At 40.3% G+C, this 13,260-nt stretch overlaps 1 protein-coding gene across 3 annotated transcripts in view; it reads right to left on the minus strand.

Moving 5' to 3' along the window:
• Positions 1-13,260, minus strand: part of map3k7 (mitogen-activated protein kinase kinase kinase 7) — a 137,194-nt gene that overhangs the window by 51,975 nt on the left and 71,959 nt on the right. For all 3 annotated transcript variants that reach the window (XM_068025779.1, XM_068025777.1, XM_068025772.1), the window contains 4 exons: positions 9,174-9,298; positions 7,243-7,371; positions 3,720-3,850; positions 2,481-2,562 (listed from right to left, as the gene is read on the minus strand). In XM_068025779.1, the coding sequence (XP_067881880.1) occupies positions 2,481-2,562; positions 3,720-3,850; positions 7,243-7,371; positions 9,174-9,298 (467 nt within the window). The remainder of the gene's footprint in view (positions 1-2,480; positions 2,563-3,719; positions 3,851-7,242; positions 7,372-9,173; positions 9,299-13,260) is intronic.

Genomic DNA, 13,260 nt, shown 5'->3' on the forward strand with positions numbered 1-13,260 from the left:
CAAGTTCATATATGGCGGTCGGAAAAGGATAACGTTGGGCTTAGCCATGTTACCCTCTATTCGACGATTAGTACACATGAAGACTGGCCACTTAGATGAGGAGGGGATGGCTGCCAGCAACTATGGGAAGTGATTTGTTATTCAATGTATTCAGACAAGTAAATATTTCAATGATGCACTTAAAAAATTGAGGAAAAAGTATCAAGGAAATGTTCCAATATTGTTTTAAACACACAATTAAACAGGTTCAAGCTCCTTCCTTTGAAGAAAATTCAACGTTAAATAATCGCTGCTTTGACACCAAACACCTTGAACACATTTAAGCAACTTGCAGTTGGTTAAATTCTGGGATTATCATCAGTTCTAGACTTTTATCTTTATGCTATATTGGTCCATCAATGGATTAAGCAGCAGAGGAAAAGGGTTACATCAGCTTTTCCATTACAAGCTGATTAAAATATATTCAACAAACTATAAATGTCATGACAAAAAATCTTGAATAGAAGCCAGAAAAATAATCTAGACTTGATTATTCCAACGCACCCCTGGCTGGCCTCCCATTTTCTATCCTCTGTAAAGTTGGCATCATCCAAAGCTCTGCTACCACCAAGTCCCATTCACACATCACTCTCCCTGACTTACATTAGCTCTGGTTAAGAAATGCCTCGATTTTAAAATTCTTTATTTTCAAATTCCTCCATGGCGTCACCTCTCTCCCTCTCCCACATCTCCTCCAGCCCCACAACCCTTCAAGATATCTGTATTCCTCTAATTCTGGGCTCTTGAGGATCCCTGATTTTAATCCCTCCATCATTGGTGGCTGTGCCTTCAGCTGCCTGAGCCCTATGCTCTGGAATTCCTTCCCTAAACTGCTCTGCCTCTCTAACTCACTTCCCTCCTTCAAGACACTCTTTAAAACCTATCAATGACCAAGCTATTGGTCACTGGCCCTGATAACTCCTTATGCAGCTTGGTATCATATTTTGCCTTATAATGCCCCTGTGAAGCACCTTGGGATGTTTTATTATGTTATTGTTGTCGTTACAAAGGTTTAATTTTGTGACAAGCAAATTTGCCCATAATTTATTCCTAGTTCTTGTTAATATCCTGGATGTCAACAAAAAATCCCCTACAATACAGTTAACTTCCAAAATCATAAATAAACATGCACTGAATAATTACAAGCAGGTAGACGGAAGACAGCCACTAGTATTCAAATGCTGCATTATCCTCGATGTAAGGACTACAAAATCAATTTATGACTGCCGATACCCAGCACAGGAATGACTGACTAAATGACCTGCTTCTGTGCTGCATCATTCCATGATTTTATGAATAAAGCATGACTAAAATATTGTCACTTCACCTCTATTCTGGGTACCAAACTCACTCAGTGATCGGATACCGTGGTCCTGTTTAGCAGATTGTAGACAAAGTCCATATCTTTCTCTTTGATCAGGTACACTTCAAAGTTCAAAAGCACAAAACCCTATGGATTAGGTGAAGATAACCTATCGCACATCAGTGTCCAACCTGAGCAACTTTTATAAAACATATCTCAGCACTCATGCTAGGAATGTAGGAGTTAATGTAGTCCCCCTTTTGTTCCACATCAATCCAAAAAGTATACCAACAATGAATTTTCAAGCATCATCTGTTGATGTCTGTAGGACACTTTTATAAAGACTATTGTTGGCATCGCTGACTCTTTCATCCAGAAGTTCAATGTCAGTTAGTTATTTGCTGACCAGAGTTACCAGAACTTGCACTAGACTATGGGCTTTTCACTCTGGCACCTCCTCTTGATCCCATTTACCACGCAACCACCAGAATCATATTCATAAAATATCTTTGTTGAACTACCTCTCATAAGAGGTTTATGGGGAGCCGTGCTCAAGCAGATAGCTGCAATCTTTGTGTGATATTCTCACATACTTCCTTTAGCTAGTGATACTGCTCTTAAATAAAGGCCTGTGTGGTGTGGGGTGGGGCAGACACCTATAAGTTCCACTGCTAAAAGGGAAGGAATCTGACCCTGTGGATTTAAACTTTTAAAAGGAGACCCAACCGCATCAGCCTGTGAGACCCGCTAAAGTATCATCGGGTCTTCAAATATCAGGTCCTTTACATTACAGAGGATGGTTTATAGTAGTGTGTTTCTGTCACAGATAGCACTTCTTCAATGTAAAATTGTTCTCAACTCTTGTTGCTACATCGGCCTTGCCACTTATTACATAAAATTTCATAAAATGTTAGGAGAATCTGACAGTCGAGGCTGAAGAGACTGTTGTTCTACCTCAGAAGTTGGTTAAAGAAAGATTTCATTACCATGCATCCTGGATGGTAAGTAAGCTTCCACTGGAACACTGACGAAAATCTGTTATTCCTTTTTTTTAATTATACATTGCCATAAGGCAGTGTGGCAAACAGTTGAAGAAACTTATTTTTCTTTCCCTTTTCAAATTATTATTGTTTCATACCTGTGCTTGTAGCAGAGTTACTCTGGCTCACATCTGAGTAGTGGCATGGGTACTGAAGCGGTTCTTCAGCTCCTGGGAAATACTAAACATGAAAGAATTAAAGCAGACTGTTGCTTTGGGTGATATATTCACAAATTACCCCATCAACATTATATTAAGCATGGTCATGTAGGCCCCCACCTGCCAAGAATGAGGCAAAAATCCAGTGATTTTTGAACTAGCCACAGAGTTTGAAAAAGGGTGTCTGTTTGCTCCTGGACTGAAAAGACCTCTCCTGGCTGGCTCGCCACAGCCTCTCCTGTCTGCTCCCATCTCTTTCTCACCAAACTCCAAATCCACTGAAGACACACGAACCCCAAGAGAGAAAAGTCTCCGACAGTGAACAAGGTTTAAGAAGAATACTGGGCCCCAACGAAAAGCAAGATCTACCTACAATCAAGGACTCTACAGTGAGCTCGAAGATTTGTAACAAAAACCCTCTTCAGAGATTGCCTCAAACTTTTCCACTTTATTTCTTCTGTTCAGTTATGTCTCTATCTGCATGTGTGTACCATGTATGCATGCTAGCGTGGGCGCGTCGTGTATCCATAGGTATTAACCGAATTAGAGTTTAAGTTTAATAAATTTAAACCTTTCTTCTTTAAACCCAAGAAAATCTGTTTGTGCTGGTTTCTTTGCCTCATAATTGGAAAGCGGTGAACAAGGATTCACCAAGGGGGAGCTAAAAACATGGGTGCGTTTAAAATAAAACCCTGTTACAGACCAGATGAAGGCTGAGAGGGACCCCTAGACACCTTTCTCACCTGGTTGTAACAGTATGATTCAGAACTCCAGGGGCAACATGCTCAGAGCGATCCCAGATGTTTTGATCCTGACTGCATCAGGATCAAGGTTGCAAACAGAACAAAGGAAATTCAAGCTTTTGCCTGAAGACTGAAGTATGCCACCGCTCAACCATCATTTCGACACACCCTTCTCAAATAGCACAACAGATCATTAAAGGGATAATTCAGCTCAGTTGGTGGCACCTTTAACTTTAGGCAGAGGATTATGGATTCACACTCCACTCGAGTGAGCGCATAAATTAAGCGAACATTAGAACTTCTATTCCTGTGCTCCGATGTGAAGTACCCTACATTTATTAATAGCAGTTAAGTAAAAAAGCATGCCATCAGATATGCTTGAACATATATGCTATTGGAACATCGTTGGTACTAAACCTTAAATGTAGAACCTTACCTTCATTAAATGAGTCATTATCCTTACTATCTCCTCCATTGAGGGGCGTTGTGCAGGATCTTTCGACCAACAGCGAGTCATTAAACTCTCAATAGGTTTAGGCAGATTTTTGATTAGAGGTGGTCGAGTACCTAAAACAACATTAATGGAACAAATCCGAAAAAATCCTAATAGATTTAAGACATATTATTTGATCAATTTTACAATACCAAAATTATAGCCCAGCATCAAAGTATTACTGCCATTGAACAAAAATTGCAAAAATTAATTCTTCATTCTAATTTCCTAAATGAGAAGTTCAACATTTTTTAGTGAAGGGGTGAGTGAGGGAAAAAAGAAATGTATAGAGTTGGAAGAATTTCCCTAGATTTGGTTGTTTATGCTCCATGGAAGTACGCTCCAACCTTATTTCATCTCACCCCATCAACATATCTTTCTATTTCTTTCTCCCTCATGTACTTATCCAGCTTCCCCTTGAATGCATCTATGCTATTTGATTCAACCACAATACATAGTAGCAAGTTCCACATTGTCACCACTTTCACCAAAATCGGTAAGGCAAACAATGAAGCAGAAACAAAATCTTGTATCATAAAATACAGTTTGAAGTTACTGTCTTAACAATGCATATAGTGGTATCATTTTTAAATCAATCTGGATTTATCAAGGAAAAAATTTGAAGCAATCTTCTTTCTCCCCCTCTGCACAAAATTTAAAAAGTTGTTGCAGAAGCAGGACTTAAACTATTTAAAACTAGATGTTTCTGTTTTTGGTAAATACACTGGAACATTGACTCCCAATAACGAAGCACTCCCTGTATGTAGACAGCCTTGGATAAAATACTGGGTAATCATTTTTCCGTTCTGCTGATTACAGCTTTTAATGGAGTTGGTTCCTTGCACAAGTAGTCTTGCTCTTCATGTGAGATTTTACAAAATTATTTTGCCAAGGCTTGCCCCTTCATTCAAGAGATTTTAACAATAATCTTTTATTGAGCAAGTCAGCATATTTTTTCTTGCAATGAATCAGCATTGCCAATTTTTGTCAAGGAAAACAAAGTTCAGGAAGGTATTTATACAGTACTTCTGGAAGGAAATTTTCAATGAAATCAGAATAATATTGCTTTCATATGTATAGCATTAACTACCACATAACTGTTTAAACCTCATTTACAGTGCATTTTGTGAGGATATCTTTAAAAAAAATCCAGGTCCTATGTTCAATTACGGCCAACGAGACTAGGCCATTTAGCCCCTCGAGCCTGTTCCTCAAGCAATGTACAATGGATTTGACTCCCCACAAAGTGTCTAAGTAAACCCATACATTTTATGATCAAAAAGGCATAACCATGAACTTAAATTATTTTAAATTATTTTTGTAAGCAGAATCTATTCTTATGGCCTTAAACTACAATTACTCTTTAATTGCAGCTTTGGTATAAAGCTGTTTAGCTACACAATGACGATAAGTATGTTATGCAAATCAGGGCCTGGATACTCCAGAGCAAAGCAGAATGTGCTTTTCACCTCTAAATGCCAGCTGCAGTGTAAGCATATCCTTAAAGTGCTGAACTTATGCTCAAATGAATATGAATATAAAGATAATTGAGAACCTCGAGTGTATGAAATGTTTTTCAAACCTTTTACTGGGTTAACTTTGCAGACACTAAATGTTAACAAATAAGTTATATCAAGATATTTTATCTCATGTCTCTTGTCCTGCCAATTTTCAAAGTACCACAAATAGTTCAATGAATTTGAGGGAAGTAATCTGTTCTCTGATCACAGTCAATGCCAAAATATAACTGGCCACTAGAAGGTGTAAGAGTGGCGTGACTGTATATGCCCCCGATTCTCTCCTTTCCCACCCTCCAGATATGAATTAGGATCTTCTGTGGGGGAACAATGAGGAAAAGTTGAGCTCTAACATTGCAGCCCTGTCACCTTTCGTAGTTATATTGTGAGACTTGAAGTTCTGACATTCCTTCTTTTAAAACAAAGTAATTCTTGAGCTTGAGAAACAAGTTTAGACTCCTAGGGACTTCACAGACAGCTACTAATGTTGTTGAAGTACATCTAAATTATTTATTAAATCCAATACTGGACTCTTATTCTTATTAGGTCACTTATTTCAATTATGGACAATTGTTTATTCTTAAAATGCTGCACCACCTTTGTCAGATGAAACAATGTGAATATACAAAGTAAAATTGCCTGGATACCCAATGGCAGTGGCAAATTCCCGATTTATCTTTGAGATTAAATTCTTACTTAGTCATGATCAGGGCAAAGAACATTTTAAATTTTAAGTAAATGCTGAATAGCAAACAGACAATTTTTCTAGTAGTACTGCAAAAATACTGGAATCCTGAAACAGTACGAAAATTCAAAGGGAGTACAGTACCTGCACAAAGGGAGCATGTCGTGCCATTTCAGGATTCATGCACTTTGGAGGTTGGCAATACTGACATGGCATGGCACATTTCCTCCCTGCCTTGCAAAATCAAGAACCCACATCTCAAAACACTTATTGCATCATTATAAACAGTTGTACAAGATACAAGAAAGAAGAAAGTGTCAGTTTTGGCACAGTGCTAGCACTATTAGCTTGAAGACATGAGGTTATGGGGTCAAGTCTCACTCCAGAGACTTGAGCATATAATTTAGGCTGACACTCCAGTGCAGTTGAGGAGAGCTACACTAAGGGTGGGACCGACTTTCAGATGAACCACTATATCGAGGCACCATCTGCCTTCTCAGTTGGACGCAATAGATCCCATGACAGTATTTGAAGAACAGTAGAGGAGCTCTTCCCTGATGTCCTGGCCAATCTTTATCTCTCATCCAACATCAAAAAACTAGATTATCTGGTCATTTACCTCATTGCTGTTTGTGGGAACTTGCTGTGTGCAAATTGGCTGCCTTGTTTCCTACATTACAACACTGATAATACTTAGAATCATAGAATGGTTACAGCACAGGAGGCGGCTATTCGGCCCCCTGTGTCCATGCCGGCTCTGTGCAAGCGCAACTCACCCAGTCCCACTCCCCAGCCTTTTGCCTGCAGTCTTGCAAATTTTTTCTCTTCAGATAATTATCCAATTCTCTTTTGAAGGCCTCAACTGAATTTGCCTCCACCACACTCTCAGGCAGTGCATTCCAGATCCTAACCACTTGCTGCGTAAAATTTTTTTTCCTCATGTCCCGGTTGCTTTTTTTGCCAATCACCTTAAATCAGTGTCCTCTGGCTCTGGATCTTTTGGAGGGCTTTGGGACATGCTGAGGTCATGAAAAATGCGATACAAATGAAAATTCTCTCAAAATTTATACACTAAATAATTCCGCTAAATTCAAAATATTAAATGAATTTGCATCAAGTTTAACTTAATTCTATAATTTCCCAATAGTACAGATGCAAGAATATCACAGTTACCATCAGAACAGGTGAGGCTTCCAAACTCAGTTACCGTAATAATGCCAAATCAAGAGTAAGACAAGAGAACATTTTTCAAATATAAGCTTACCATTGTGGACAGCCCACATGATGCGAAATGCAGGGCCACCAATTTCATCAAAAGGTTTTCGGCGAGTTATTACTTCCCAAAGAATAATACCCCAGCTGAAGACATCACATTTTTCACTATAATTACTACCTGTGACACAAATTCAACAGTCACTGACAGCATCACAATAAGGTGCTAGATTGAGTAAAAATAAAATTATTTTAAGCTTAACCCATTAAGATCTGCAAGGGTGTTTCAGCACGACTAATACATTGACAATATGTTGCATCTATCATTTCTGCACATTTGACCCAGTTTTACTTTCCATTTGCAAGGGGGATGGAGTATAAAAGTAGGGAAGTCTTTCTACAACTGTACAGGGTATTGATGAGACCACACCTAGAGTAGTGCATACAGTTTTGGTCTCCTTATTTAAGGAGGGATATACTTGCCTTGGGGGCAGTTCAGAGAAAGTTCACTAGGTGGATTCCGGGGATGAAGGTGTTGTCTTATGAGGAAAGATGGAACATGTTGGGCCTATACTCATTGGAGTTTAGAAGAATGAGGTGACCTTATTGACACATACAAGATTCTGAAGGGGCTTGACAGGGTAGATGCTGAGAGGATGTTTCTTCTCATGGGGGAATCAATAACTAGCTTAAGAATAAGGGGTCTCCTATTTAAAACAAAATGAGGAGGAATTTCTTCTTAGAAGGTCATTAATCATTGAAATTCTCTACCCTAGAGAGCAGTGGAGGCAGAGTCATTGAATATATTTCAGGCTGAATTAGACAGATTTTTGTTCTACAAGGGAGTCAAGGGGGCAGGCAGGAAAGTGGAGTTGAGGCCACAATCTTATTGAATAGTGGAGCATGCTTGAGGGGCCAAATGGCCTACTCCTGCTCCTATTTCTTATGTTCTACTTGAGTAAAGATTTTCCAAAAATATCTGCTCTGCTTAATAAAGGCGAGGACTGTTACTGTTGGCAAATGGAATTATCTATCTCTGTACCAATGCCAATACTAAGCACTTAAGCTGTCCAGTTAAAAAAAAAGGCTTGGGATCCAGCACTTGGTCTTGTTAAATGTGGCTTTATCCATACTCAGCAGGATTAGAGTCTATTTATACAGTTAGTCGAGCATTAGAGTGCAAAGATTTCCATTTTGTACTGGCACTGAAGTGGTACTGTAATTCCGGGGTTAAGGCCAGAGACCAGAAGAGAAGCAGAGTGAGATTTCCTGGTGAGGTAGTCCTGGTACTCGAATCCAGTCCTAATATTATCTAGGAGAGGTTTCTTGGAACCCACTTTTAATGGCAATTAATATGTAGAATTACTGTTTCCAAAATCTCTAGTTAAACCTTTTTCAAAAGATAAATGTTCTCTCATCAGATCAATTAAATTGAATGAAACAAAACAACCATGTTGCATGTTAATCTGTCCCTATTCAAGACAGACTGCATCAGCATACATCTGTCTGTAGAATTCATTTTTGACCCTGGCCTAAACTAGTTTCACGAGAATCCAATATCAGAGCCAACTACTAAATTTGCCTGTTTTGTGTTAGAATTTTCTCCCTTCCTCTCCTGAAGGAGGGACAATTCAAATTGAACTAAGTAGCCACTTTTCAGGCGTGATCCTATACAGTGAAATATCCATACATGCATGCTTTCCAGCAGGAGTCAATGTATCCTGCCTATGGTGGAAAACCCAATTGATTCTCTTCCCCCACTCAGCATCTTGCCCCCCCTACCCCCATCCCAACCCTGCTTATCTGGGCCTCAAGGACAATTACAGTGGGCTCATTGGATCAATTAACTCAGCACAGAATAAGGATGAAGGCTTGTGTCTTTGATTCTTATGGCTTATTACCGCTGGTGATGCCTCTACCCACTGGACCATTTGGGTAAAAAGTAAAGTGATGTCTGAACAAATTTCAATCCCAATTGCTCACCTTCAAAAACCTCTGGTGCCATCCAAGCAGCACTTCCCTTGTTGTTGGTCATGTGAGTTTGAATATCACAGGCTGTGCCAAAGTCACAGATCTTCAGAACTGTCCCACCAGCAACCAGCAGCAAGCTGTCATAGTAAAACACAGGACTGGAAATATCAGCAATCTATATTCAGGGATTCAGAACATGCTTTTCAGTATTTAGCACAATAAAAAATGTTAATAATGTAAAACAATAGCTGTAAAAGGCAGCACAATATCACCGCTCAAAAATCTCAAAGTGCTTCACAAACAATCGCTACACAGAAGTCTAGTCACTATTACATATGCTAATATGGCAACCAATTACACACAGCAAGATCCTATAAATAAAAGTATGATGAATGCTCAGTTCATCTGTTTTTGACAAAGCTATTTATTGGCCAGCACACGGAACTATTGGTCTTCAGCTAATGCAATGGGATAATTAATGTCCACACTTAAAGCATCAGATCAGGCAGACATTTAAGTTCCAGCAGGAGGATACTGCCTCCAAGAATGCAGCACTTCCTCATTACTGCACTGGAGTGTCAATCTAAATTATGTACTTAAATTCTGGGAACAGAAGCAAACTCAATCTTTTGGCTCAGAGGCAAGAGTGATGCTAGATGAGCCAAATTGAAATGAGCAGTGCAGGATGAGTTTCTCCTTAAAAGTTATGAGTCATTTACGGCACAGAAGGAGGCTGTTCGGCCCATCGAATCCATGTGGGCTCTCCGCAGAGCAATCCAATCAGTCCCACTTCCCCTCTTGATCCCCATAGTCCTACAAGTTTACTTCCTTCATGTGCCCATTCAATTTCCTCTTCCATCACCCTTGTGTGCAGAGTGTTCCAGGTCATTACCACATGCTGTATCAAAAAGTCCTTCCTCACATTCCCCCCTGCATCTCTTGCCCAAAACCTTCAACCTGTGACCCCTGCTCCTTGTACCATCAGTTTTTCTCCTTATCGAAGCCTGTCATAATTTTGGACACTTCCATCAAATCTCTCCTCGATCTCCTTTGCTCCAAGGACAACAACCCTAGTTTTTCAAACCTAACCTTTTAACTAAAATTCCCCATCCCTGGAACCATTCAGATAAATCTCCTCTGCACCCTCTCAAGGACCCTTACATCTTTCCTAAAGTGTAATGACCAGAACTGGATGCAATACTCTAGCTGGGCCTAACTAGAGCTTTAAAAAGGTTCACCATAACTTCCCTGCTTTTGTGCTCAATGCCTCTATTTATGAAGTCCCACATCCCATGTGCTAGGCTAACCACCCATTCAATATGTCCTGCCACCTTCAAAGATCGATGTACATGCACCCCCAGGTCCTTCTGCCCCTGCACACTCTTTAGATCTGTGCTATTAAGTCTATATTGCCTCACCCTATCCCTTCTGCCAAAATGCATCACCTCACACATCTCTGTATTAAACCTGTTCAATTAAATTAAAAAAACACACACATTTCGAATAGTCCTATAGGTAATCCCAGATGTGAAAATGCACACTTTGGTCTGTTCCATTACCAAGAACTATTTTTCCCCCCCAACTCCAACACTGCACATCTCTGCCCCTACCTTCCTTATCACTACTGGAGAAACTCTAATCCATGCTGATCATTTAAGGTTCACCTAATGCTCTCCTAGAATAATTCACACTCCATAAATGACAACTCATTCAGAATGATGCAGTTCATGACTCCACCCATACTAACTCAAATATTTCCATAACTTTTCTCCTTATCCCATACACAGTAAACTGATTTCAAGACCTATTTCTGATTCCAACAGCCACCTAAAAACCCTTTACTCCAACTAGAGCTTAGCCCCCACCCCACCTTAACTCTTTACTCATCTGGTTTAATTTTCCTTCTCACTCGGCATCCAGTAAAGTGCTTTGGGATGTCTTTGTGTATGTGATGAGCGCAACAGAAATATCAATCGTTGTACTTGGTATATCATACATGTACATTATGACAATACATTTTATTGAATGCCCAGGACTACAAACAACAAAAATGACATCTTACATTTATACAGCACTTTTAACGACCAAAATATCCCAATGTACTTCACAGAAGTGTATTTAGAAATAGACACCAAGCTAAAGGAAAAGGTATTATGTGGGATAACCAGAAAGTTGGTCAAACAGGTGGATTTTAAGGAAGGGCTCAGTGCAGAGGGGTGTGGAGCAGCTTCGGCAGGGAATTCCAGAACATGGGGCCTAGGCAGCTGAAGGCATGGCTATCAATGGCAGGGTGAAGGACGGCGGAGATACATAAAAGGTTAAAGTCAGAGACACACTGCTCAAGTGGGAGGGAGAGCTGAAGGAGGTTACAGATGTATGACAAGATGAGGCTGTGAAGGGATTTAAAGGCAAGGAAAAGAAATTTAAATTGGAGATGTTCAGGGACCAGAAACTAATGCAAGTCACCAAGAACAGGGGCGATAGGTGACTGGGATCGTGCAAGATAGGATATGGACAGCAAAGTTTTGGATGAGGAAGTTTTTGAATGTGGGAAGTCAGCAAGGAAAGGACTGGAATGGTTGAGTCTGGAGTTATAAGGGTTTCAGCAGCAGATGGGCTCAGACAGGGAGTGGAGATGACTGATATTAGAGAGATGGAAATAGGTAATCTTTGTGATGCATGAAGCTCAGTTTGAAGTCAGAAGCTCTGAATAGAGTTGAAAAGGTCAGCAAGGTTGTGAAAAGTCTGGTTAAGCTTAGGACAATGGTTGAAGAGGGGAAGTGGGGCTTAGATTTGGTTGCAAGGGTGCAGCTTTTGTGCAGGGGCAGTAGATGGCTTCAATCTTCCTACTGGAAAAATGTTCGAGACTTGAAAAGAAATGGCTGGGAGGGGGATAGTGGTGGAGATGTTTGTAAGGACAGAGGGGATTAGGTGAGTTTTTGGTTTGAAGACAGGGAACCATTTCCATTGTCATCTGACATGGGAGCCAGGAGGTGGGTCTGATGGACAAGATAAGCGCAGAGAGGGCATGAGGGAAGATAAGCGAGAAACTAGAGGAAGATGTGGACTAAGGTTTAGTTCGGGGAAGTCTGGGTAGAAGTTTCATTTACTGGGGAAGGGAGAAAAATAAAAATCAGCAGAAGCAGCTGAGAAGATAGGTCTTGGAAGCGAGAATTGAGGGGGTAGAGAGAGAGGTTTAAAGGGATAGTTGGTTATGGAGAAAGGGGACTATCTTTGCTCTTTCAAATGATTCTGGAGTAGTATGCAGTTTTGGCACAGGAGAATAAGGCCCAATAGCACTTGATGTGATCCAGCCGTATCTAGTGAGGGATGGCTAAACCAGTTGTGACCCACACATGTTCAGGTCTGTGAATCCTTGAACTTTCGGACTGAAGATGGGGGCTGCACTGGGGAAACGCAAGGGATGGGGTAGAATCAAGATTTTGCTGGAGACAAGGGTGTTAAAGGTGGAGTAGTTGAGCAAATTGATGGCTGCAGAAATATCATGGTGGGTTCTGGTGCAAAGTCATCGACTTGAAACATTAACTGTTTCTCTTGCCACAGATGCTGCCAGACGTGCTGAGTATTTCCAGCTCTTACTGCATTTATTTCATGGTGAATGGTTCTTTAAAGGCTAGACAGTTGGGAATTTGATGCCGTAAGTCACTTGAAGGAGTTTCTTTTCCAAGGCGGCCATGGAAGGAAGTGGAAGACAGTAGGGGATGAGGAGATGCAAGGAAATAGTTAGAGATGGTCTTGCCGTGATCGAGACCATGGAAGTAGAGAGGCCATATGAAATAGTGTGGTCAGGAATATGACTGGAGAGTTCATAATGGAAGGATAGGGTAAAGGAGGAGGCAAGCAGAGATGAGATGGAATAAAAACAGAAAGTGCTGGAAATACTCAGCAGGTCTGGCAGCATCTGTGACGAGAGAGTGTTTCAGGTTTGTGACCTTTCATTAGTTCTGATTATTTCAGATTCCAGCATCCACAGTATTTTGCTTTTATTTGAGAGATAAGACGGAGACTGAAATCACCAAACCCAACAAGAGTAACTTGTATTTATATAGCACCTTTAATGTAATAAAATGTCCTAATG

The sequence above is a fragment of the Heterodontus francisci genome, chromosome 3 (genome assembly GCF_036365525.1).
Source record: "Heterodontus francisci isolate sHetFra1 chromosome 3, sHetFra1.hap1, whole genome shotgun sequence".
In the NCBI taxonomy this organism is placed as follows: Eukaryota; Metazoa; Chordata; class Chondrichthyes; order Heterodontiformes; family Heterodontidae; genus Heterodontus; species Heterodontus francisci.